General features: G+C 37.0%; 2 protein-coding genes across 5 annotated transcripts in view; both read left to right on the top strand.

The window, feature by feature from the left end:
* The first annotated feature begins 3,717 nt into the window (after window positions 1-3,717).
* Gje1 (gap junction protein epsilon 1) lies at window positions 3,718-5,470 on the top strand. Its single transcript, XM_038338369.1, has 3 exons — window positions 3,718-3,756; window positions 4,435-4,617; window positions 5,075-5,470. Exons 1-3 carry the CDS (start codon window positions 3,718-3,720, stop codon window positions 5,468-5,470), a joined length of 618 nt encoding a protein of 205 aa, XP_038194297.1.
* A 9,057-nt stretch (window positions 5,471-14,527) lies between these two features.
* Vta1 (vesicle trafficking 1) overlaps window positions 14,528-26,236 on the top strand; it is a 49,014-nt gene continuing 37,305 nt past the window's right edge. The window contains exons 1-2 of one of the 4 annotated variants that reach the window (XM_038340354.1): window positions 14,558-14,686; window positions 17,328-17,363. Coding sequence is in view for 3 of the 4 variants with exons in the window: in XM_038340352.1 (XP_038196280.1) it covers window positions 14,575-14,686 (112 nt within the window). In the remaining variant the exon portion in view is untranslated. Of the gene's footprint in view, window positions 14,687-17,327; window positions 17,364-26,236 lie in introns of all 4 variants that reach the window. The other 3 variants (XM_038340352.1, XM_038340355.1, XM_038340353.1) reach the window with 3 other exon arrangements.

Genomic DNA, 26,236 nt, shown 5'->3' with positions numbered 1-26,236 from the left:
TAGGACCGAAAAGCAAGTATTTAAATGTCAAATGACTTACTAAAAGGTTAAGTTCATGCCAGACAGTTGGGGGCATAACTTTAATCCTAGCACTCAGGAAGCAGATGCATGCAGATTGCTATGAGCTCAGGGCTGACGTGGTCTACAGAACTAGTTAGAGGACAGCTAGGCCTACCCAGGGACACCATCCTGAAAAAACAGAAATAAAAATGTTTTTAAAAGTTAGGTGTATTGAATCTGACACACAGATTAGATAAGAAATAATTAAGAAGGTAACAGCGGAAGCTGAAGAAATGGCTTCGCAGTTTAGAGCACTTGGTTTTGTTGTAGAGTACCTTAGGTCTCTTCCCATCACCCACATGGCAGCTCACAACAGTCTGTATCCCCAGGTCAGAAGTATTTGAAACCATTTTTGACTTTGCACACACCAGGTATGCATGTGATATACATATATATATATATATATATATATATATATATATATATATATATATGTGCGGGCAGAACATTCATACACATAAAAAAGTAAATCATGTTTAAACACTGTAATAGCTAAAGAATTGCTAGTATAGCTTTAAAGAACTAGATCTTGTTCAGATTATATGACTTCTGGATCCCTGGTTTTCTTCTGGAAGACAACAGTGGAGAAAACCATTTGGCTTTTAACACAACTACTCTTTTCCCAATTGAAAAGGGAAGATACTTTTAGCCAAGAGCAGAGTGTAGAGTTATAGGCCATTGAAGAGCTACAAACTATAGTTAGCTGTGGATCTGGGAACCATTTCGGTTAAGCAATAAAGTCCCCAACTGGAAATATTTTCCCATTTGAAATTTCAAAATCTTTGTGCAGCAGTGATGGCTATATTCTCCTGGTCTTTCAGGTTTGGAGAGAAGTGTTGATGGCTCTTGGGTTTGTTTCATTGTTTTATGTGGATGCTGAATAAAAGAAGACATTTACCTTTGTATCTCAGACTCTAGAACAAGAAGAGTTATAGCTAAGCCATATCCAGGCATATAGCTTAAGTCTGCTATTAGACAGGAGGCTTAGCATCCTAGAATAACAGTGAAAACAGTGAGAGAAATGAATGTTTGTGATAGAATATTCATAGAGGAATACAAAGTTGAACATAATTTTTTTTTATTTTTGTACCCATACCTCTGTCACACAACTTCAGACAAAAAAGGAGAAGCTATTTCTCTCATCTGGACTATCATATCTTGTAGTACCTAATATAACATTAACAAACATGCACCCGGCAGATGCCTAAGCACTGCCTGACCTGTGTTGCTAGGAACCCGCATCCAAAGGAACCCAGATGTTCACTCAATAAACAACCCTAGCAACTGTTATATGTGTGAAACTGCTCTCCTAAGAAGTGCTCTTACCTGCTGAGTTCACCATCCCTTTGGAAGCTATAGTGAATATATAACATTTATTGACCAGGACTTTACCCTTGTAAGTAAGTACCCACAGAAGGATGGTATAATTCAAAAATGTATGATATTATATATATTTAACTAACATTATTATTGCACAAAGATAGAATTAAAAACAAGATTCCTTTCACAGAAATAATTGTAAGAGCTTTTACACTTCTCTTTCTAGGAAGGAATTAAAGTATACCTATACTCTGATTCTGAAGAGATAAGAATATAAGAATTTTTTTTATTTAAGGAATCATTAAGTTGTTCATTTTGGTTGTTCCTATTAAAACAGCACTCTTATTCTAGAATGTCACTGCCTTTGCCCATTGATTACAACTATATATAACATTATTGCTTCTCCACTGTTGGGATAAAATAAACAGTGTGTCCCCATCTTCCCTTGGCCCAGTCTTGCCCAACCCTCAAGTTCCCAATTTTGCCTGGCGATCGTGTCTACTTCCAATATCCAGGAGGATTACTATATCTTTTTTTGGGAGTTCACCTTCTTATTATCTTCTCAAGGATCCCAAATTTATAGGCTCGATGTCCTTTAAATATGGCTAGAAACCGAATATGAGTGAGTACATCCCATGTTCATCTTTATGGGTCTGGGTTACCTCACTCAGAATAGTGTTTTCTATTTCCATCCATTTGCCTGCAAAATTCAAGATGTCATTGTTTTTTACCGCTGAGTAGTATTCTAGCATGTATATATTCCACAGTTTCTTCATCCATTCTTCCACTGAAGGGCATCTAGGTTGTTTCCAGGATCTGGCTATTACAAATAATGCTGCTATGAACATAGATGAGCATATGCTTTTGTTGTATGATTGGGCATCTCTTGGGTAGATTCCCAATAGTGGAATTGCTGGGTCCTGGGGTAGGTTGATCCCGAATTTCCTGAGAAACCGCCACACTGCTTTCCAAAGTGGTTGCACAAGTTTGCATTCCCACCAGCAATGGATGAGTGTACCCCTTACCCCACAACCTCTCCAGCAAAGGTTATTATTGGTGTTTTGGATTTTAGCCAATCTGACAGGTGTAAGATGATATCTCAAAGTAGTCTCTCTGAATGTGGCCAACAGCGGGGGCTGACTGAGAAGCAAAGGACAATGGCTCTGGGCTCTGATTCTTCTGCATGGACGGGCTCTGTGGGAGCCTTCTCAGCTTGATCGATCACCTTCCTGGACCTGGGGGGAGTTGGGAGGACATTGGTCTTAGCATAGAGTGGGGAACCCTGATGGCTCCTTGGCCTTGAAAAGGAGGGAGGGGAGGTATGGGTGGAGGGGAGGGGAGGGAAGGGGGAGAAGGAGGGGAGGGAAGGGGGAGGAGGAGGGAAGGAGATGGAAATTTTTAAATATATATAAAAAAAATAAACCATGAGGAAAAAAAAAATAAACAGTGTGACGTTAAGTCTTCAGGATATCACAAGAGAAAGAAAGTGAGTAAAGGAAATAGATACGATCCATTATTGGCTGTGTGCTATTATTGATCTATAGAGAATAGACCAATACCAATTGGTTTAGGTAGGAGTAGTTATTTCTCTTTCTAAGTCCATGCTGGACCTCAGTATCTATAACTATATCTAGTGGATAATGTCTCTACTAAAAGACAAAGGAAAAGATAGCTATGATTCATGCTAAACCCTAATCTTATCTTGATTATTGTCCCACATATGAATCCTTAGGAAACCTAATTGCCTCTTTTTCCATGTCCGTTGCAAGTATTCAGCAAAGAGATACATATCACAACACATTAATAATACTCAGGTTTGGAATAATCACCATACATCCATGTTTGCAATTTCTTAAACCTCTTAGAAATTAGCAATAATATGTTGCGGAAGTGAATTAGAAAATGTCAGCAGTACTTCCACATACTTTATGACATACCAAATAGCACTCCAGAGTACACAGTGTGCCGATTTACATCTAAGCAATTCTCAAGAGATTGCAGGGCCTCTGAGTGCTCAGGGCATCTGTCTGCTTTGCTGACTGACGGGCTGGCTTTGCTGATCTTGCAAGCCAAGGGATTATTAGATTGACCACATGCCCTCTGCTTTTGTTTCTTTGGTTTTTTGTTTTATTTTGAGATGGAGATAGGGAAGTTGACTAGGGCCCCAGAGATCTGAGGAAAAAAAGAAACAGGAGGAGGGAAGAGAAATTTGCAGAGATAGGTGGTTTCTGTTATACAAGTCAAGAGAGAATGTAAGAGTTGGATTCTAGTAGAAGCAAACTAACAATATAGTTTAACAATAGCCCACAGGGATGCAAAGATAACATCTTCTGAAAAATGTCTCTAAACTACATCAAGAACTTCTACGAAGGATGTGTAAGTAACAAACAAGAAATTTAATTGTACAAATTTTTGTCTGTGTATTCTTAACCTCGTTGGCATGTGTGTTGATGGGCATATTAACTGTACATTTACAAAGAAAAATAGCTTACATAACAACCATGTGCTGTAAATAGTCTGAATTTAAAATTATAGATAGATTAATCCTGGAGATACTTTTATCCATTGATGCTTTAAAGTAGCTCACACTTTTAATTCAATATTAAGTATGGAAAGCAAAAAAAAAAAAAAACCTAAGTAAATACTGTTCTGTCATTTCGATAGTATTTATTCTAAGATTAATGTTGTATTATAATTTAATCTTCCAATAGGGGCAATCAGACATTGAGAGATTCATGGTTTTATTTCAAAGAGATTACATGAGAAAGAAATATTTATTGAATTCAAAGCTATTAAAATGTCTCCAAACTTCCCTGTTTGGTTGCCAATAGAGCCCGATTTGACTACTGCAGTCTATAATCAAAGAATAAAACAGCACAGCACTCTGCAGGGTTTACAGTCATTTTGATAATCTCAAGCATATGTCTTGCTTCAAAGCTTCTCAGACCTTAATATTTTAAAGTACTTTTTGATGTGGTCATAAAAATATCCTTCAAAATCTTCTTTCCAAATGTTCCTTTTCCAACCCAGTTTGTCCCCCTCCAAAACCAACAGGTTAAACCTCCAACTGTGGTCGGCCAGTTCCACACCCTCTTTTTCGGCTCTGTGAGGATGTTCTTCCTTGGAGTGCTGGGCTTTGCGGTTTATGGGAACGAGGCTCTGCATTTCAGCTGTGAGCCAGACAAAAGAGAGATAAATCTGTTCTGTTACAATCAGTTCAGGCCAATAACTCCCCAAGTAAGTGTTCCAGTGTGAATGCAAACACTGACTCCCCAGGACACAGATTTTTTTTCTCTTTAGTTTTGAGAATTACTCTTTCATTGGCTGAATCTTTGAGAAAATGTAATTTGAGGTCCTTAAAAAGTACATTCAAATTCAGTATTCTGTTATTTATCGGTATATTTAGCCTAAAGGCATTAAGCAGCTATTACAATCATTATCATTAGTGGGTAGGCAGTGATAGTAAAATATGATGATATTTTCCAATTGCAATATGTTTAAAGTTCTAAAATCTTAGAAAATAAATGATATATGTAAACACTACTGTATTTGTTTATCATATTTTCATTTTTATAAGGCATTTGTGAAACTTAGGAATTTTAGGTTAGCCCTTTCTGAATCTGTGGATTTTCCATGTGTTTTTGGTGACATGATTATTTACTTTTTTGACTAAAATAGTTCTGATATACTTTAGGTGTTCTGGGCATTACAACTAGTGATTGTCCTGCTTCCTGGAGCTATTTTCCATCTTTATGCTGCATGTAAAAGCATCAATCAAGAATGCATTCTTCAAAAGCCCGCGTACACTGTGATTTACATCCTCTCGGTCCTGTTAAGGATCAGCCTGGAGGTGGTGGCATTTTGGCTTCAGATTCACCTCTTTGGCTTCCAGGTGAAGCCTCTATACTTGTGTGATGCCGAATCTCTCGGTAAAAAAATAAATGTCGTAAAATGCATGGTTCCAGAACACTTCGAAAAGACTATTTTTCTCATTGCAATGTACACCTTTACTGTAATCACCATGGTATTGTGTGTGGCTGAGATTTTTGAGATCATATTCAGAAGATCATGCTTCCTATTTAAACAATGACATGGTTGATTGCCTAAAGTCATGCATTAATTCCTATCAATCTTTATGTTTAGTTTTCTCATCAAGTACCTCAATTCCATATGCTCTATAATTTTTGGTGTATCTGTAATTTATGTATAATAGAAATTGATAACAAGTTCTAAACTAGGTGTTTTTGAGCAAATATTCCCCCTGTTTTTATTTGATCACTTATTCCATGATAATGTACACATAAAACTAATGATAATTCATTTTTAAAATAGGGATTTTGTAGGCATCTCTCATATACAACATTTTAGGTGACTGCATTATTTTGTGACCAAAGAAACTTCTTACCTCTGCCAAAGACTGGGAAATTGATGTTCAGAGTTGCTATGTTATGTTATGTTATGTTATGTTATGTTATGTTCAGAAGGTCACACAACCAAACTAGAATCTGGGTCTTCTCTATCCATTAAACCATAGAGTTTAAACTTTGAGAACATAATTATCTTTGCATTTGTGCAAAATATAATTTTAAAAACAAAATACTAATTAATTAAAAGGCATTATATAGTTTTATCACTAACTTGGAGAAAATGAACAATCTTTTTTTTATTTTTTTATTTTTATTTTTTTTATTTTTTTTATTTTTTTTCTCATGGTTTATTTTTTTATATTTAAAAATTTCCATCTCTTCCCCTCTTCCTCCCCCTTTCCTCCCCTCCTCCTCCCCCTTTCCTCCTCTCCTTCTCCCCCTTCCCTCCCCTCCCCTCCACCCATACCTCCCCTCCCTCCCTCTCAAGGCCAAGGAGCCATCAGGGTTCCCTACTCTATGCTAAGACCAAGGTCCTCCCAACTCCCCCCAATCTTAAAACTATATTGTTTCCCCAAAATTTTAATATTAAATGGTCATGGAGATAGTTAAGTAATAAATTAGAGTTGCTGTAAATAACACTGTGCATGGCTTCCTTGTTTTCTGTTGTGCCTATATAAACCCTGATTTTGTATAACTTTCATATTTAAAATCACTTAAATGGAAAATTTTGTTTATATTAAACTATAATTCCTCAATGATTTTGAAATTATACCACAGGTAATTTTACGGAAAATCAGTGCACTCTGTTTGGCTTTATTTTCAACAACTGTCCTCACTAATGTCATTTAAAAAAATTATGTCCTACTGTTTTACGCTGGTACTTTAATAGAGAATCATACATAGTCTATCAAATACTGAAATTGTGACATTTTATGAAGCACCATTTAGCCTGTATTTGATGTTACAAATTCCATATTAGGAATTTAAATCATTAATCTTGTGCCACATAAAAGCACAGAAGAAAATCCAACTTAGTTTCACTCAACAAATAGCCTCTGAGGACCTATTATTTCATATGTACTACATTGTTAGATCAAATTTAAAAACAAACCAACCTTTACCCAAAGTTGTTGGGTGGTGCAGTGATAAGTCAAGGGAGTGTTGACCTGAAATAATGCAAGTAAATTGTAAATAAAATAAAGAATAAGATGATGAGCAAACGTCTAGGTATTTGAGAAATCACTGATAAATTTACATTAATTCATGGACTAAGGAAGAACTGGCATCAGAAGTTAAAAGGCACTATAAACCAAATGATAATGAAAACAGTTTATTGAAATTTGTTACAAGAATTAAAACAAAGTTGGCTGCCTATAGCAGTCCTATATTTTGCCATTAAAATTATAAGTTTATTTATATTCGTGCTTTAATAAATTAGCAAACAAATAGCTAATATCATTAAATAGGCTAGGAATACAAATAACATGAAATATAGAAATATTAAATGAAATTTAAGTGAAAATGCATTAAACACATGGTGATTATTTCAAAGTTTAGTAAAACCAGTAACATTTTATTTATACAGTTTTACATGATAAAGAACAAAAGAAGAAATCAATCTTATAATAAATGAAAGGTAATAGGACATTAACATGATCATAAGGATACTTGAACAATGTAACACTAAGTTTGATAGATGAAGAAATTCTTTGAAATGCTTATTACTAAGACAAGAGAAACTGATAAAATACACAGACCATAAATATTCTTAAATTTATTAAATAAATTAAGATGTAAACCCTTTTCTTGAAGAAAACTCCAGATCCATCTGGCCTCACTGGTCAAATTCACCAAATGTTTAAGGAAGAGATACAATTACAAAATTTCTTTAGGAAGAAAGACAAAAGAACCTCCTAGCTTCCTGGGCAAGATTGTATCAGAACAAGTAGAAAATATTCCCATTTTGTTTAAAGAGAGTAGCATAGCATAATTTTGTTACTGAAATTTCCTAGAAAAAATATATTAGCACACATAATCCAGCTATGTATGCACAGCTAGAACATGTGCAGGTCAAGTTTTTCCTGGGAGTGACAGATTTTGTTTAAACACTTAAAAGACAATGTAATTGAATTGTATTAAAAGAAAGCACATAGTCATCTTAACAGGTACAAATAAAAGCATTTGATAAATTTAACAGTCATTTCTGATTAAATAAAACACCAAACATTTTACTGAATAAGAAAATTATCTAAATTTGATTTTAAAAAATATAAAGGAATATTAGGAAATATCCCATAATATTGAAGAGAATGAACAATTTCCCCCATGGTTTGGACAAAGAGAAGCATTTCCACTTTTCATACTTTTGCTGAAATTGAATTGTAGTTCACTAAGAGAAAAACAGATATATAGATATAAATATATATTTTATATTTATAATGATCTCATGAGTAAATTCAATAAAACCAAATAAAAGATACAAGGATTGGAAAAGAAGAAATATCATCTATATAAACAGTACACAGAAAATTCTAAAACATAAAAACCTTAAAATGATAATGAAATGCAAAAAAACCCACACTTTAAAACAGTAAAATATTTAAATTTGTAAAAGTATTTCCATTTATAATATACTAAAAATATCAGGAAGCACATTGGAAAAATTCACACAGTATTTGCTAGATAGGTACAATAAAAATAATGCAGTAATCTGAAAGAAATTAAATTAGATAAATAAAGCATAATTGTGTTGATAGCCTTAATCACTTAGAATTTTTGGTTACTCACATAGAACTATAAAATTCAATATTTTTGTGAATACCTGCAAGTAGAATCTAAATTTTATATGAAAATGCAAACAAAAACACATGATAGAATAAATTTCATACAAAGAAAAAAATCCTTTATTTAAGTACAGTAAGCCATGATGTGGGATTTCCCTCTGTATGCTGTGAATACCATTGGTTAATAAAGAAACTGTCTTAGGCCTGTTCGGGGCAAAATATAGGTAGGCAAGGAAATCTTAATTGAATGCTGGGGGAAGAAGGTGGAGTCAAGGAGAAGCCGTGGAGCTGCAGCCAGAGACAAACATGCCAAAACTTTTCCAGTAAGCCACAGCCATGTGGCAAATACACAGATTAATGGAGATGGGTTAATTTAAGATATAGGAGTATAGTGAGGGGCTGCAGGCAGGCCTGCTTTTCATCCCACCCAGCTCCTGCATAGCTAGCTTAGCCCCAGAAATAACAACACACAAACTGTATTCATTTAAACACTGCCTGGCCCATTAGTTCCAGCCTCTTATTGTCTAATTCTCACATCTTGATTAACCCATTTCTAATAGTCTGTGTAGCACCATGAAGTGGTGTCTTACTGGGAAAGATTCAGCATGTCTGACCTGGTGGCTGGCTTCATGGCATCTGTCCCAGAGAGGAGAGGCAGGGCAATTGCCCGAGGCATCTGCCTCACTCCCAGCATCCTGTTCTGTCTACTCCACCTACCTATGTTCTAACCTATCAGGCCAAGCAGTTTCTTTATTAATTAACCAATGAAACAGCAGATAGATAGAAACACTCCTACATCATAGGAGTTAGCCAGAGATACACTTAAGCTATTGACTAAACAGTACTGAAAATAATATAGTTTCTGTATGGTTATTTCCGGTTTGTGCAGCCAGAAACAAACAAGTGGCTCTCTAACAACAAACTGATGCACCAATGTGGTCGACTAAATCCACATAAAACCTGAGAAAGCTTTAAAAAAAATTCCAGACACACACAAAAAAACAAAGTTTAGCATTTTTCTCAGGTGGGCTCTGTTTGCTAGAAGCAAGCAGAAGCATGATTATTTTAAGAGAAGATTTCAGCAGTAGTAGCAAAACCCATATGGTTTCAAAACAGCATCTTCCTAGTTCACCAATAAGAATGGCCCTGGCTCTTTCAGGAAACCAAGCACTTAAATGGGGTTTGTGGGTGGTGTGCTACAAGTTAATTACTTGGTAGCAGCATGGGCCAACTGGTTATCAGAGCTGAGGTGGTAAGGATGGCTCACACCTGGGCAGTCTCAGAGGCAGTAAACATACTTCCACCATGTTGGACTGGATGGAGCAAGCAGGAAGGACATATTTGCCCTATTAATGCCACTGCTTAGGATTTTAAGAAGCGCTTAGCACTTTAAGAAGCTGTCCTGGTCATAAAAGGATTAAAGATAGTCAATAAGGACAGATTCAGACATAAAAGACCTCTAAATGAGACACACTGTGTTTATAAAATGTATGTAGGCTGGGAGACAGAAGAAAAAGAGTAAAGAGAGAGTAAATGTAATATAAAAGAGTACAGACAGTCATAGATTAAAGGAGTAAGATAATAAACTAAATATTAAACTTGTAAAAAAAAAAGTAATAAAGCCGGGCGGTGGTGGCACACGCCTTTAATCCCAGCACTTGGGAGGCAGAGGCAGGCGAATCTCTGTGAGTTCGAGACCAGCCTGGTCTACAAGAGCTAGTTCCAGGACAGGCTCTAAAAAACTGCAGAGAAACCCTGTCTCAAAAAAAGTAATAGAGTAAGAAAAATAAGCCACATAAAGATTGAATATATACAGAGAATCTGGATTATGTATATTATTGTGTTTTCTTTGAATTTTTGACTGGTAAAGAGCTACATTATGAGAGACATTTAATTATATGAACTGCTAAATCCAACATAAAGGTATCTTGAATTCAAAATTTGGGTCTAAGGATATGTTGCTTTGGAAAAGAGGTTCTGCTTTTGTTTCTACAGAAGATGAGAACATATGGATCCCTTCCAGACTAATGTGGTTTGATGCACCAAGAACCTGAAAGGTCACCAAGAACACCCCAAAATATACTTCGCCCAACAAAAGGAGAAAGCAGTTTGGAGAGAACCACATTCAAATTCATAAATATTGCTTATATATGTTTGTTTATAGTTAAAGGAAAATAGGCTATAGATATGAATAATTTGCATTGGTATGGATGTTGGTTTATTGATACAAATTTAAGGTCAATCTGGTTATATGTATATTTCTGCTCTTGATTAAGGTATTGTGTTTGTACAATCATTTAAAAATGTAATATATAATTAAGAAATATAGGTTAATAGATAATCATCCATAGTAGTCGAGATTGTAGTCATGTTAGTTAGGTTTTCTAGATATATAGAGATATATTATCTAGATAGATAATCTTCAAAACTTTCAAAGAGCTACAAAATACAGCATTTAAAATGTTTTAAGAACATACAAAGATGTATTTCAGATGAATAGATATTCTTCAGATCTGTCAAAGACTACAGAATATGGCATTTGATTTTTTCTTTTTAGAACTAAGGACTTTTCATGACAATGAGACACATCTGCTCCTGGAAGCACCAATTACTTCAAGAGGAAGATGGGCATCAAAGAGGCTCCTTACAGAGTTTGTTAGCCATTTGGGCAAGAAACTGCTCTTGCCTAAACTTCTTGATGCTGTGCTATATGAACTGAACATGCAGGACTCAGAGAGAAATTAAGTCGCCTAAAGGTGAGATGATCTTTCAGGCTTCCTGCTTTATGAAAGACTCTGTTACACATTCTGCAGGACACAGAAAAATGTGACTGACAAACTGCCAATATAGGTAGAAATTTCCTGCTTCGTGGGAAAGTCTGCTGGATATTATGGGACTGTAGGATGAAGATAGATGCCCCATGGTACAGAAGAACATTGGGTGACTGTCCAGGTAGCGAGATGCCTCTGGCAATTCTAGAGTTTTGGAAATTGCTTACAATGCACTTACTGTTAACTTAGGCAATATTATATACTTCTACAGTCTTTTATGGAGTTGAAGAATAGATAGCTAAAGTTATAGTTTTCCTCGTTTATGATAAAAGATAAAGAAGATATAAATTTTATAACTGCAATTCTTGCTTAATTCCTGTTTTGTTATATGTAATTGTCATATGTTAAAGTTAAAACCTTCCTTTTTATTTAAACAGAAAAGGTTAAGTTATGTGGGAAGTCCTTCTGTATATGTGTTGCTTTTATTGGTTAATGAATAAAGAAACTTCTTTGGCCTGTGATAGGGTAGAGTAGAACTAGGCAGGAAAAACTATACTGAATTCTGGGAGAAAGTATGCAGAGTCAAAGAGATGCCATGTAGCCACTGCCAGAGACAGATGAACTTTGCCAATGGGCCTTGAGCCTTGTGGAAAATATAAAATAATAGAAATGGGTTAATTACTACAATTTCTGTGTAGTTATTTCAGGCCTGAGCAGCCAGGAACAAACAAGCAGTCTCCTACAATAAAGCCAAAAAACAAACAATCATAAAACCCTATTCATAATAGGGGAGGAAGAAAATAGAAACTGACCTAACTAACAGAAAAACAGAAAGCTAAAACATATAAGTTAGCAAATCCTCCACAACAAACTGAAACACAAATTACCTCAACTCATCTAAAAGATGAGACTAGCTGCCTGTATTAAAATATAAAATCTAAGCTTTGCAAAGATCACTCCGTGGTTACAAGTAGGTACTGCTTTTCCAGAAAGTTTGACTTTAGTCCCAAGCACAGGTTTCAGGCAGTATACAACTACCTGACCTCTAATTTTGGGGGTCCAAAGCACTCTTCTCACCTCCGTGGGCAAACACACACACACACACAAACACACGCATGCACACATGCACATGCATGCACTCACTCACTGTCACAAAACAAACACATATACACAGACATTTTTCTAAATCTTTAAAAAAGAAACCTAACAGTTATTTGTTCTAAGAAATGCATCTCTGATAAAGTCACCAAGAAACTGAGACTGAACCTCAAAGAACAATATAACTATTAGGTAAATAGAAACAAACCAGGCTGGTGTAGCTATTCTGGTATCTAATTGACTTCAAACCAAAATTAATAAAGACCACTACAAAGTGTCCCTACAAATGACAAAGTCAATATTGTATAACAAATGTAAATATAGCAAGTATCATTTCAATGGATACTTGGGCCCCTGATTTCATAAATTAAACAGTAATGTGCATTACAGGTCAGACATGTGTCAAGATAATCAACACCCTAGATATCGATACCCTGTTTTTATCCTTAGAAAAGCCTTTCAAAATAGACATCAACAAAGTAAATTCACAGTTAAACTACATCGCAGACCAGTTGGATGCATTAGTTATCTACAGAAAATTTTGTCTAATCATACAAAATATATACTCTTCTATTCATATATATATATATATTCAAATATATATTCTTCTATTTCCTATAGAAATTTTTCTATCGTAGGACATATTATAGGCCATGAAGCAAGTCTAGAGAGAATTGAAATAATTCATTGTATCTTGTGAGCCAATAAAGGAATCAACCTAGAAACCCCAGCAAGAGAAACCACAGAAACAACACACATGTTTAACGACTGAACAATACACTTGAGAAGGAGCAGCAGATCATTACACAAATCAAGGAAGAAAATTTAAAACTACTAGAACAAAATGAAAATGACAGCAGAACTTATCAGAACTCTGGGTACAGCAAAGACAGCTGTTAGCGGGAAAGGTAAATCTATAACTGCCTGCAATAGAGAAACAAATCAAGGAGATTGCTTTTGAAAAGGAGGTTATTAAAGGCGAAAAATGAAATGCAATTCCTTAAGGATGCTATGGATGCTATTATGGGATGGAGAGGAGCCCCGCCCCCCCCAAAAAAATGCTAGTAGAAAGAAAAGGTAAGGCATTATTTAAAATGACCTGAGTCAGAAGTGTCGAATAAATCTCCAAGATTCTATCATTACAAGAATTAAAATTGGATAATCCTTCCCAAATATTCCTCATCTTCTGGGAATAATAAACTTAAATAGTATTATTTCATGAAAATATACTACCCAGATCAGAGCAAGTATTCGATTTTCATTAATTTCCATGTATTTAGCTTTCAAGTTTGAAAAGGGTTGGCCATGTAATCCAATATGTGAACATGCAAATTTTTAATTTAAACAAGTACAGGCAAGAATTTAAAGCCTCTAAACCAAGAGCAGTGGCTGCTTCCAGTTCTACCTTCCTTGACATATATGTTTGCAGTATCTCTACTGTTTCTAGAAAGGCTGCAACATGTACTTTTTGTTGAATGTTTATTAATTTTATTTTGTGATAATTTGTTCTATTAAAATTAATAAACCCACCCACCCCCAAAAGCTGTGTGAGCTATCAATAAGCATATGGCTGTAATCACCACTAACTGGGAATCTCTGGATATAAAGTTCAAAGACTGAGTTGACAACTTAGTGAGACAATACATACACACACACCACAAAAGATGGAGAGAGAGAATTGAAAGCTGAGGACACAGGAGAGAGGGAAGGAAGAAGAGAGAGAAAAAGAAGGAGGGAGTGAAGGAGGGAGGGAGGGATGTGGTGGTTAATATATACAAAATTAAGATTGGGGAACTGGAAGTTATAGGTCGCCTGTTCCTTTCTCCAAGTCAATAAGCTTTACTTTCTTTTTTTACCCTTTCTTCTCCTTCCTTTTGTTCCACATCAAAAAAAAAAATAAAAATTTTTTTTTAAAAAAAAAGGTAAATTAAAAAATCCGCTTCTTTCTCTTACCAGCAGAGAGCGCTGTTGCTGTGTGTAACACCAAAGACTCACATGCCCCGCGTTACAGCTGCCTTGAGCGCGGCAGTTAAGTTTGACTCCTCCGGGCATCCGTCCCGCCCCGCCGACAAGCCGCTGAACAACCGTGGAGTGGGTGGGATTTGTTCCGCTCGGAGGCGGAAGCGGAAGTGTTTGGCGGCCGGCTAGTAGGAAGTGGCGCTTCCGGGAGTGGAGATGGCCGCGCTGGCCCCGCTGCCGCCGTTGCCCGCGCAGTTTAAGAGCATACAGCATCATTTGAGAACGGCTCAGGAGCATGACAAGCGGGACCCCGTGGTGGCCTACTACTGTGAGTCCCTCCGTGTCGCCGCGCTCCGTTCTCGAGGCCCGCCCGCCCCACACCCTGCTTTAGACCTGAGCCTTGCTCTGGCGCGCCCCGGGAAGCCGCACACACCTTAGCGTCCCCGGGCCCTCCTGCCCGAGTGCCTCGGGACTCCCTACACCGGCTCCTCGGTAGTCTGCACACTCTCCCTGTTTTCTGTGTCTTCACGAAAGATGCCAGGGTAGCCGAGCTGGTGAGACGCAGATAGGTGTCCCAGAGATGGGCGGGAAGGTAAACTCATAGGAAACATAACAAAAGTGCCGGTTGATTCTGACAGCTTTGGGGTTTACAAACGGCCCAGCGGAGTGTGTCTGCTACTGGAAACTTGAATTGACCTGTTCTTGACGTCTGTTTTCCATACGCTGCTTTCCCACCATTAAGACTTTTCAGTCGTCCTTTTGTGGTCCTGAAAATTGAGCAGTTTAATAACAAAGTTTCCCAGTTTGAGGTGTATATACGCTACCGCTGAAGGGAAAACGGGTCTAACTTTGTTCAGGCTTTTGGAGTTGGTGATGTTGGTAGTGGTAGAAGATTCACGTAAACTATATTTTGAATTTTAGATTCATATCTTGGTTGCAAGAAATGACTGTACTACTCTGAGCCTCTAAAGAACTTTCAGAATAGAGAAACTCAATATGAGTTTCAATGCCCTCTGTTGTGCACATTGTTAGGAAAAATCTGGACCCAGTCATCTCTCCCCATCTCTACAGGTACCCCATTTCTCAAATGTGCATGGATGTTGTGTCGTCTCCCCCCACCCCCAGACCCATAGTTACCAAATTCCTCGTGATTTGAGATCTGAATTGTCATCTATCTCTTCTCCAAGTCATAGATGACCATACTTTATCTGGAGTATTATTTTCACCATGCTTGCTCTTTTAACTTCCTCAACCAAGTCTTAATCATCATTCATACAGCATGTAATTATTGAGTCATTTTACCTGGTGCCAGGAGTTCCTAGGTACTGCAAAAAAAAAAAAAAAAAAAAAAAAAAAAAAAAAAAAAAAGTTCACAGAACTAATGGGAGTAGGTTGCTTAGAGAGTACTCATGCATCATATAAAGAGTCAGGAAAGGAATAGAAGTACCAGAATAATGGAGAGGGGATTTCATTTTTCTTTGTTCAGAGGGTCCTTCACTGAGCTGACAATTGAAGCCAGTACTTCATGGGCATTTGGGGAAGAATATAGCTTTAGACAGAATAAAAGTCCGAAGGCTCAGAGGCAAGTTTAAAAGAGTGGCTAGAGCTAGAGAGAAGCGGGTTCCTGAACAAAGAAGCAATGTCTCTGAACTGGGAAACAGGGCCCTTTGTTCCCCTCTAAGTGAATCCATGCATCTATCACTATGCACCTCTGTTACTACCTAGAATTGATTCCTTCCTGTATCATTGTGCTCTTTCTTGTCCTTTGTTCTAAGCTTGTTCCAGATATCCTTTGTTTAAACATAAAAAAATAAAAAAAAAATAGAAAAAAAAGACCTAAGAGGATGTTTCCCATGATAGCCCCCTAAAATTGAGCCTTGTCATGCCACCTTTTAGGTAAACTTGAAGTGAGAGTCCACTCTTGTCCTCACCCCTTCCTGGTAGGGACCTTTTAGCCTGCTGCCGTCTGATCTTCATGCCTGTTTCTATTTCAGTGGAATCCCTCTCCCTAGAGTCTTGAATGGGCATTTTTATGACAAAGTCCATTTGACTGTAATACAGTTTTTGTTATAAGACCCGTGTATAAGATAATGCGTGATGTCCATACAGCGTTTAAGGAGTGATGGGAACATACTAATGTACTCACATTTGGTGTTGCTAGAGCTTTTCATTTTTGGATATTTTGTGGCCCTGGATGCCATGTCTTTGAAGTGACATTTGCAATTCTCTGAGTTTTAATGAGGGTCAACATCTATTCATATGCTAATTACACATATGGATTCCTTTTGAACTGCCTTATTGTTGTTTGCCCATGCTTCTATTGAACTGTCCTTTCTTAATAATATATACTAATCCTTTGTTGCATGTATTGCAGGTATATTCTCCAGTGCATGGCCTGGTTTTTCTTCAGGAAGTTCCTTTTCCAAAATGCTTAATATAAATTGTCTATCGTTTCTAGGGTACATTCTAGTTTTCTAGGTCTTGATTTCTTCTGTGTGCTCACTTGGGATTTGATTTCTTAAGACTAAAAATGGATTTTTATCAATTATAGAAAATTGCATTGTTGCTGCTCCTTTGTTAAGCTACTGTGAAGTATTTATTACATATATGTTATCCTTTCCCTTTAATTCTCTTCTTTTGTTTATCATCTGTGTTACGTTGTGTAACTCCTTAGACCTGTCTTAGCCTCCACATATTCTGTCGCTTAACACATCTATTAAGTTCAACTTTTATTTTTTTATTTCAGGATTTTGTTTGTTTTCAAATCTGCCTGGCCATTTCTGGCAGTTTCTTATTACTGAGTTTATCTTTGAACCTTTTAAATTAGATTTGTTGCCCCTCACATACTCTGTATGCTTTAACATCCAAAAAGCTTTTTATAGCAACATGATGGCACAAGTAGAAAATTTCACACTGAGAAACATTGTTTCTTGCTTCAAGCTCTTAAAACATATAAATTTATCTTCCAGGCTAGAGAGATGGCTGCTGGAGAGATGGCTCAGTGGGTAAGATGCTTGCTCTGCAAACTTGAGAGCTGAGTTCTGGTCGCCAGCATGGGCGTAAGAGGGTCTGACAATGTGAGTCTGATCTGGAAAGACAGGTGATACCAGCAGTTTTCTGCCAAGCAGCCTGGCCAGTGGGATGAACTGCAGGTTCAATGAGAGGTCTTGCCTCAGAAAATAAGGTAGAAAGCAACAGAGGAAAACAGTCAACCTTGATCCCTGCCTCCATACATGCCTGCACAGGGAAGCAGATAGAGGCACAGAAAATTCTCTGCTGTTGTTGCTGTGTATAAAGTATTTATTAAACGAAATTCTATGTCTTTACTTGGGTCCAGTCCAAGGTACAGATACCATTGTAGTTAGGAGTTTCTAAGACTATGAGATCCAAACTATATTATGTGTGTTATATTTATTCCTGAGTAGTTATGTGACTTCCTAAAATAAGTGAATCCTGGACCTCATAGGGACTTTCCTGTTCCTGTATTTTCAAGCTTTTTTAGCTCTATTGCATTTCCAGCATGCCTGCTTGTTTGTTACCTTTCGAAATCAGAAGTGAGCACTACAACACTGTCTAGATTATCCTTTGTCCCTCTTGGGCAGTATGAAGATGTTTAGTGTCCCATGCTTAAACTGTTTAGCATAGTCACAGCAAAGCAGCAAATTCTCCACAGTGCAAAATCTGTCCTTCGAGAACAAGTCCCATAAGTTCATCTTGTTCTGTTGTTTGTGTTGGGTTGTGTTTTTCAGATCCACTTACCTCTCTCCTTCCTGAATGCTGAGATTACATGCATCAAAACATTTAATTTTTAAATTAAGCTTTTCTTTTTTTGAAACTGCTCTTGATCCATGGGCAGATGTAAAAAATATGGGTTAATTTAAGTTATAAGAGCTAGTTGAGCAAAAGCCTAAGCCGAAGGCCAGCTTTTATCATTAATAATGAGTCTTCATGTATGACTGCACTCCCCCTTTTCTTTAGTAAAACCAGAAAATATTTGAGTCTCTACTAATGAAAAAATTTTGATACTGCCAGATTTGGTGCAATAGGCTGAACTGAAAAAGATCTCTGTTTAAGTTCACAGTAACTAAAAGTGTAAACTTTCCAATTTGACTTTAAAGATTCCTCTAGGGGGTGGCATTGTAAAGCCATAGAACTTTAGTGACCATGGAAGCATGTTCTTGAGGCTTTTTTTATGTGATCACAGAGAGATGAAATAGTTCCTCAGGAAGTTGTGAATACACAGAGCTTTCAGTCAGATATGTATGATGTAATAGCACATGAAAGCAGAAATGTTTAATTAAATACCAAAAATGTTGGCTTTCTGTGCTAATGATGATAAAGTACTGGAAATTAGCATTAAAGATTGTCTATTATTAATTTATTCTTAATCTCACAAAAAATGGATTTTTAAGTTAGATAAACTTAAACCAATGGGAAGAATTTTGTTAATTTTATAGTTTCGGAACTTAAATGATATATTGGGACCGTAGTTTTGTCTGAATATTTTTATTATTGTTAGAAGCCAACTCAGGATCCTGTACTGTGACATGACAGGTTAACAGTAATGCACAGAATGATCAATTCCTGCTGTATGCATTAGAATTCCATTGCTTTTGTTTGTGCACATATATGGGCACCCATATTTTGTTTTATAAATGTGGTCATTTGAATCATTTGAATGCTCTCCTTTGTTTAAATAAAACTCTTCAGGGGGAAAAACTGTGAAGCTTGAGTGGAGCCTGTGCACCCCAAAATCTCCCCTTACCTTCTTTCATTTCCTTCTTTGTCATCCCAAGTAATTTAAGCCTCTTTGGTCAGGTTTGCTTTTTATAATAGTTACGTTTGACTGCTCAGAAGTGAAAGCACATATGCACTTTTAATAGCACAGGATCATATAGAGTAGGTTTTCACAGATGTGTTAAGTTCCTGCCTCCACTAACAATCTTCATTTAGCTATTAGGATTACTTTTGTTTTTCTACCCTGGGCCTTAACAAGTTTTTTGTTGTTGTTGTTGTTTTATTTTGTTTTTAATTTTTTTAGGAGTGGGTACTTTTGTTTATTAAGACTCAGTTTATTGTTGTTTCTTTTTGGAAACAATGCTGGAAATCATGGAAGGACGATTTTTTTGTTGTCAGAACTGTTGTACGTGGTGGCAACACTTCCTCCCAGACACTGCATCAACAAATACAAAATCTTTGAGTAAATACTGGTGTTGGAAAGATGGCTCAGTCATAAAGCTTTACCATACAAACATGACCACCCAATTTTGATTCCCAACACATACATAAAAGCCAGACATGACAGCATTCTTCTGTAATCTCAGCACTCAGAATGTGTCACAGGTGGATCTCTGGAGCTGGTAGGCTAGCCAGTCTAGCCAATCAACAAGTTCCAGGTTCAGTTAGAAACCCTGGCTCTAAAGCACATGTGGTGGTCGGTGAGGAAGACCCCCACCATTGCCCTCTGGTATTCATGTGGACATACACTCTCACATAAATACCCCAAACACACTTTCCTACTCCCTCTACAAGCATACAGTATTGTTCTGTCACCTTTGAGAAACATTAGTCAAAATAATGTACATCTGTTTTAGACAGTTTGGAATACATAACAGAAGAATAAAGAACCACATGGGTTCCCACTTAAACTCATTACAGGAACTTTTGTCTGAAGTGACTAAAATGTAAAGTTAGTGCAAATTCACACCTGCTGTCTTCTGTAACTTGCCTCCTGACTTTCTTAGCCTTCAGTTCATTGAGGGAAAAATGCCTGACTATGCCAAGAATGATAATAATGATGATCCATGATTATATCAAGGATTCTTACCAGATTAAGATCTTATTTTATAATCAGATAGTCACTATGTAAGAGAATATATAATACATTTTTAGCTTGGTAGTTCAGTTGGGTAAAATGGGCATAAAGGAGACAATGGTAGTATAAAAGTTCTGAAAGTTGGTATGGATAAGTTCACGTCATTATGGTGGGCTGATAGAATAGAATGTTATATCACCGTGGAAATAATAGTTACATTTATTACAGAAAATACCCACAGCGTCCTGTAAAAAAGAAATATGAAAAATTATATACTCTATATAATTTGTGGTTGTGTATACATAGCACATATAAAATGCTGTGTATGTGCGTGCTGTGAGAGCTTGAGAGACAGAAGGTTAGGTGACTTGAGCCAGATGTACCTAAGCGATATCCTAACCGGTTACTTGGTTACATGACTTTGGACGAATATGCTTCATTTTGTAAAATTTAGTTTATTTTTAATGTTGTATAAATAGTGGACTTTGTTGTGACACTTGCATATATAATGTACTTGATGACCCCATTACCTTTTTTACCCCTTCTTTCTCATCCCCTTTCTCTTTGACAGTAGTCTTCTTTCTACTTTAATGTCATCTTTCTCATATTCCCCCTGCTTCAACAGATGAGAGAAAATACGGTATTTGCCTTTCACAGTTGACTTGCTTCACTGGCATGATGATAGCCAGTTCTGTCCATTTTTCTGATATGGGAGGTCCTTCTGTCTTGGTTAATGAATAAAGAAACTGTCTTGGCCTGTTGATAGGACAAAACTTAGGTAGATGGGCAAGACAGAACTGAATGCTGAGGGAAAGAAGGGCGGAGTCAGAGAGACGCCATGGATCTTCCGCCTGAGACAGATGCAGGGTTAGAATCTTTGCTGGTAAACCACTGCCACGTGGCAATATACAAATTAATAGAAATGAGTCAAATTAATATGAGAGTTAGCGAATAAGAAGCTAGATCTAATGGGCCAGACAGTGTTTTAATTAATATAGTTTCTGTGTGTATTTCCGTTCTGTGCTGTCAGGACAAACAAGCAGCCCCCTGGGCCCTCCTCCTACATTTTTCTTCCAGTAATACGACTTCCTTCTTTGTGGATGGATAAAACTCCATTGTGTGTGTGTGTGTGTGTGTGTGTGTGTGTGTGTGTGTGTGTGAGAGAGAGAGAGAGAGAGAGAGATTTTATCTTCTTGTTGATGATACCTGTTAGTCTTACAACTTGCCTCTACAATAAGCTGCCCTTGTTCCTTAAGTGTATACTTGAGAACGGTGTAGGTAGATCACATGGTAATGCTGTTTTCTGAGAAAGGTCTGTCCTGATTTTTATGGTGGATATACTAGTTTACATTCCCATTCAATGTGTGACTGTGCCACTCACAAATACCAGCATTTGTTGGTTTTAGTTTTAGCTATTCTGGTTGATATAAGATAAAAATCTCAGTGTAGTTTGGATTTATATTTGCATAATGACGAAAATGTTGGCTTTTTTTCTGTATTCCTTGGCTCTGAATTGTTTTGAATAATGCACATTTGTTCATTTATTTCTTGGATTACTTTTTTGTATTTTAATTATCTGTATATCCTGAATATTAGTTCCCTGGATATGTAATGGCAAAGATTTTCTCATGCCCTTCAGATCGTCTCTTTCTTGGTAATTGTTTGCTGTATAGAATCTTCGTAATTTTATGTAATTACATTTGCCAATTCTTGATATTATCTCTAAGCTGTTTTGGATCCTGTTCCAAGGTCTATGCCTATACTTTAATGTGAAGTGTTTCCCCTGTGATTTCAAGTCTTTATGTAGGCACTTGGATCCATTTTCAGTTGATCTTTGAGGGACATAAGATCAAGATTGACACTTGTACATCTGACCATCCATCCAGTTCTCTCAGCACCATTTGTCCAAGAGTCTGTCTTTTTGACATGGTTTTAGCATCTTTGAGAATCAGATGGCAGGAAGTATGCACATTATTAGTAATCTTGGGACAAAAGGAGTATCCGCTTCACAATATTTTTGTGGTAAATTAATTTAATTTGACCACTTTTAAATGATTATAAAGGTTCATGACTCTTGATAAATTTTAATTTAATGTTATTTTTAAGTAATTATTACTCCAATTCACTGGAGTCTTGAAGACAGAATATATTCTTAAGCCTTATATTTTTTCTCAGATGGCAGCCTTGTCCTTTTAATTGGAGTAAATTATTTGTTTAATGTAATTATTAATGTGCTTGAATATAAGCCTACTTTTATTATATTTTTTATTTATTTTGCATCTGAATCAAAGCTTCCCTTCCCTCTTCTACTCTTTTTCATGCCCCTCTCCCCCACCTCTCCTCTGCCCCCTTCCATCTGCCACTCCTCTGTTTCTGTTCAAAAAGAGACAAGCCTCCTCTGGGTCTCAACAAAGCATGACATGTCAAGTGGAGGTAAGACTAAGCACCTCCCTTTGTATTCATCCTGGCCCAGGCAACCTAGTGTGGGGAATAGGTTCCCAAAGCTCAACTCAAGCATTAGGTGCAGGCCCTGATCCCACTGCTAGGAGTCCTGCAGATAGACCAAGCTGTACAACTCTCCTTCATATGTAAAGGGCCCAGGTTGGTCCTATCTAGGATCCGTAGCTGTTGGTTCAGAGTCTGTGAGCGCCTATGAGCCCAGGTTATGTTTCTATGGGTTCCCTTGTGATGACCTTGAACCCCCCCTAGTTCTTACCGTCCTTTTTCCATCTCTTCAACAGGATTTCCCAGAGTTTGACCCAGGGCTTGGCTATGGATCTCTGCATCTGCTTCTACCAGTTACTGGATGAAGGTTCTCTGATGACAATTAGGGTAGTCACCAATCTGATTACAGGAAAAGGCCAGTTCAGACACCCTCTCCATTATTGCTAGGAGTCTTAGCTGGGGTCATCCTTGTGGATTCCTGGAAGTTTTCCTGGCACCATGTTTTTCCCTAACCCTGGAAATGCTTCCTCCCCCCATCAAGACACCTCTTTCATTACTCTGTCACTCTGTCCTACCCCCAGCCTGCCCAACTGGATGCCTTCATTCTCCCTGTCCCTAACACCCCACAGCCAGTTTACCCAGGAGATCTCTTCTATTTCCCCTTCCCAGGGAAATCCTTTCATTTCTCTTGGGTATTCTTGTTATCAGCCTTGTATTTGATTTTTCTGGTTTTTGTTTCCTTTTCTGTCTCTTTGGTACATAATTAGGGTACTTTTTTGTTGGTGGGAGCAACGTTGAGTGCTTTTATCTGCAAAGACCGGAAGAGGGCATTGAATGACTTGAAATGGAAATTACGGAGTTTTGATCTTCCATGTAGGTGCTGGAAATAGAACCCAGATACTCTCAGCAGCTGGAGTGCTCTTAACCACTAAGCCATCTCACTAGAGCCTGCAAGAATTTGTTTTTGTTTGTTTGTTTAAGGATTCTGTCATTCTTCCAATGTTTCCAATGTGAGATTAATAGATTTCTATTTATTAGTGATTATTGTAAAGTTTGCATTAAGGCATCAGAATCAGCTGTTATATGATATAAAACTTTACCCATGAAGTATGTATTGTTTTTTCCATGTCTTTTGCCTATAGTTGGCATGTATGTGTTCATACATTATCTTATATTTTCTGTAGTACATTTTTACTTTTTAACTATTAGTAAGAAACTAATCTCTCATATGTTTGACTATATAAATATCCTTTTCATCATTTTCCTTCCTTTGTAGCCTCAGCTTTAAATCTGGTGGTGTTGTCTTTTCTCTCCCGGAACTATGTCATTTCTTAACTCAGTTTGATGCTGACATTATCTCGACCTCTGCTGTGAGGACATGCCCTTTCATCTCAGGCTTTCTTTTTGAAGGATGCATTTGTGCCTGCTGTACATTGGATATGACAGTTTGTTTTTTATTTCACCCTGTTTTTGACACCTTTCTGGCTGGCTCCCTTCATTTGGGAATCTCGTCACATGTAAGCTAACCACTTGACATTTTCCTGGACCTCCAGAGGCTGGTTTTTAAGTTGTTTGTTTTTCTTTTTTTCTTAAGATTGGTTTTCCCCAGTTTTATTTTGGGTGGTTTCTCTTGCTATTTCTAAGGCTCACTAACCATTTCTTCTTCTTATGTTTATTCTGTACTATTATTAATCATATCAAGTGAATTTTTCACTTTGGATAATTATTTCTAGGCATTACATTTGAGACCCTTTGCATACATTTCTCCTTACTTACTTTTATGTAAATACTTTAATATTTTTCTCCTAGTATTTGGCTATCATCTGATATTTACATCATTTTATCATTGATTGATCTGCTTGAATTGTTGGCTTATTGCTTTATGTATCACATTTTCACACCAACATGTTTAGTAATTTTTGCTTGGACATAGAACACTTTGAAAATTTTCATCTGGTCAATATTCAAGATATTAGTGGTTCAGTGGATCTCTTTGTGCTTTGTTCTTTTGTTTGTTTCTGCAATTGTTTGTCGCCATTATTGTTTATATTTCTTTTGAGAAGAATGGAGAAGGCTTTCTCTAGGAACAAGTTAGTCTAACTGCTAAAGTATGGTTTTGGAGTCTACTGAATATCCTGGGTAAATAGCCATAGTTGTATTTTTTATTTTTATTTATTTATTTATTTATTTTATTTTTATTTATTTTTTTTTTTTTTTTGGTTTTTGAGCCAGGGTTTCTAGATTTTGGAGCCTGTCTGGAACTAGCTCTTGTAGACCAGGCTGGCCTTGAACTCACAGAGATCCGCCTGCCTCTGCCTCTTGGAATGCTGGGATTAAAGGCTTGCACCACCGCCTGGCCATAAATGTATCCTAACACAGTGTGTGTGCTTGGTAAGAGGTAGACACGTGGGCTGTGTGCATTCTTTGGTCTTGTGAAGTTTCCCCATGCACATACCCTTACTGGTATTTGACTAACATTATCTGTGTTTGGCCATGCAGATCCATGGCCTTCTTTCTCTTAGCTTCCTCCCGGCCAGTACCCTAGCCTTCACCTTACAATTCATTCTTCCTGAAGCTAGATAACTAATGGAAAGAAAGAAAGAAGGAAGGAAGGAAGGAAGGAAGGAAGGAAGGAAGGAAGGAAGGAAGGAAGGAAGGAAAAAGAATTAAAGACAAACTTAATTTTACATCCCAATTGAACCAGAGGACATATTGCCCTGGCTTGGAGCTGTTGTCTTTCCCCGAGTTGAGAGTGTGTCTCCATGCAGAAAGCTGGTCTAGTTTAGCTGTTCCATGCTTGTAGCTTTTCTCTAGAAAACATGCAGGAAACTTGCTTCATATATTTTGTTCAGGGTTTTTTTTTTTTTTTCTAGGCTGCTTAGGTAGGCTTTGACATCTCCCAGTTTCACAGGCCAGCCTTTGACCTGACAGTCCTCTTACCTCAGCCTTAAAAGTATCCTAGAGTACAGTCCCGCTCCTGCTGGGCTAGCTTATGGCATCATGTTAATAATCAAATGTCGTGTAGTGCCTGCTGTGTGTCAACACAAGGCTAGTATCCAGCATGGAGTGTGAATATTGGCTGATTTGTAGATATTTAAAACCTGGATATATTAATTTATAGGTCAATTTTCATTTCATCTTTTAGGAGGAGTTAAGAGTAACTTTTTCTTAAAGTAGTTGTAGCATACAAGGGCTCCAAAATGCTTGTCTGATGAAGGAAGAATGCATACCCTTTAGTAGATATTCATTTATTCTGTCTTCATGTTCTTTGTTTTGTTTTGATTTTATTTGTGGTCAGAGTGTATGTGTATTGGCAGGGGAGGAGATTGTTACTGTTGTTTTACTTTGGAAAGTAGTACAATTATACCTGCTATAAGAACTGCAGTGTAATTCAATGTTTGACTCAGAAGTTGCTTCACAAAGGATAATGATATTCTGATGATATAACAGGTATTTATAACAAACTTAAAATAGTGTAGTATTTTCAGTTCTATCTTTTGAAATAAGTTTTGTTTTTAAACATTAATGTATATCATAGTATTTAATGTCGTGTTCTTTTGATATAATAAAACCTTATTCTCTGGTGTGTGTGTGTGTGTGTGTGTGTGTGTATGTGTA

This window comes from Arvicola amphibius, chromosome 8 (assembly GCF_903992535.2).
Source record: "Arvicola amphibius chromosome 8, mArvAmp1.2, whole genome shotgun sequence".
Taxonomy (NCBI): Eukaryota; Metazoa; Chordata; class Mammalia; order Rodentia; family Cricetidae; genus Arvicola; species Arvicola amphibius.
Note: the sequence above shows the minus strand (reverse complement) of the source record. Positions and strands in the feature narration are given on the sequence as shown.

Coding starts and splice junctions, on each gene's coding strand:
- Gje1 (XM_038338369.1), top strand. CDS start 3,718: ATGTCTCTAAACTACATCAAGAACTTCTACGAAGGATGT. Junction 3,757..4,434: donor AGAACTTCTACGAAGGATGT/GTAAGTAACAAA, acceptor CAAAACCAACAG/GTTAAACCTCCAACTGTGGT. Junction 4,618..5,074: donor TCAGGCCAATAACTCCCCAA/GTAAGTGTTCCA, acceptor GATATACTTTAG/GTGTTCTGGGCATTACAACT.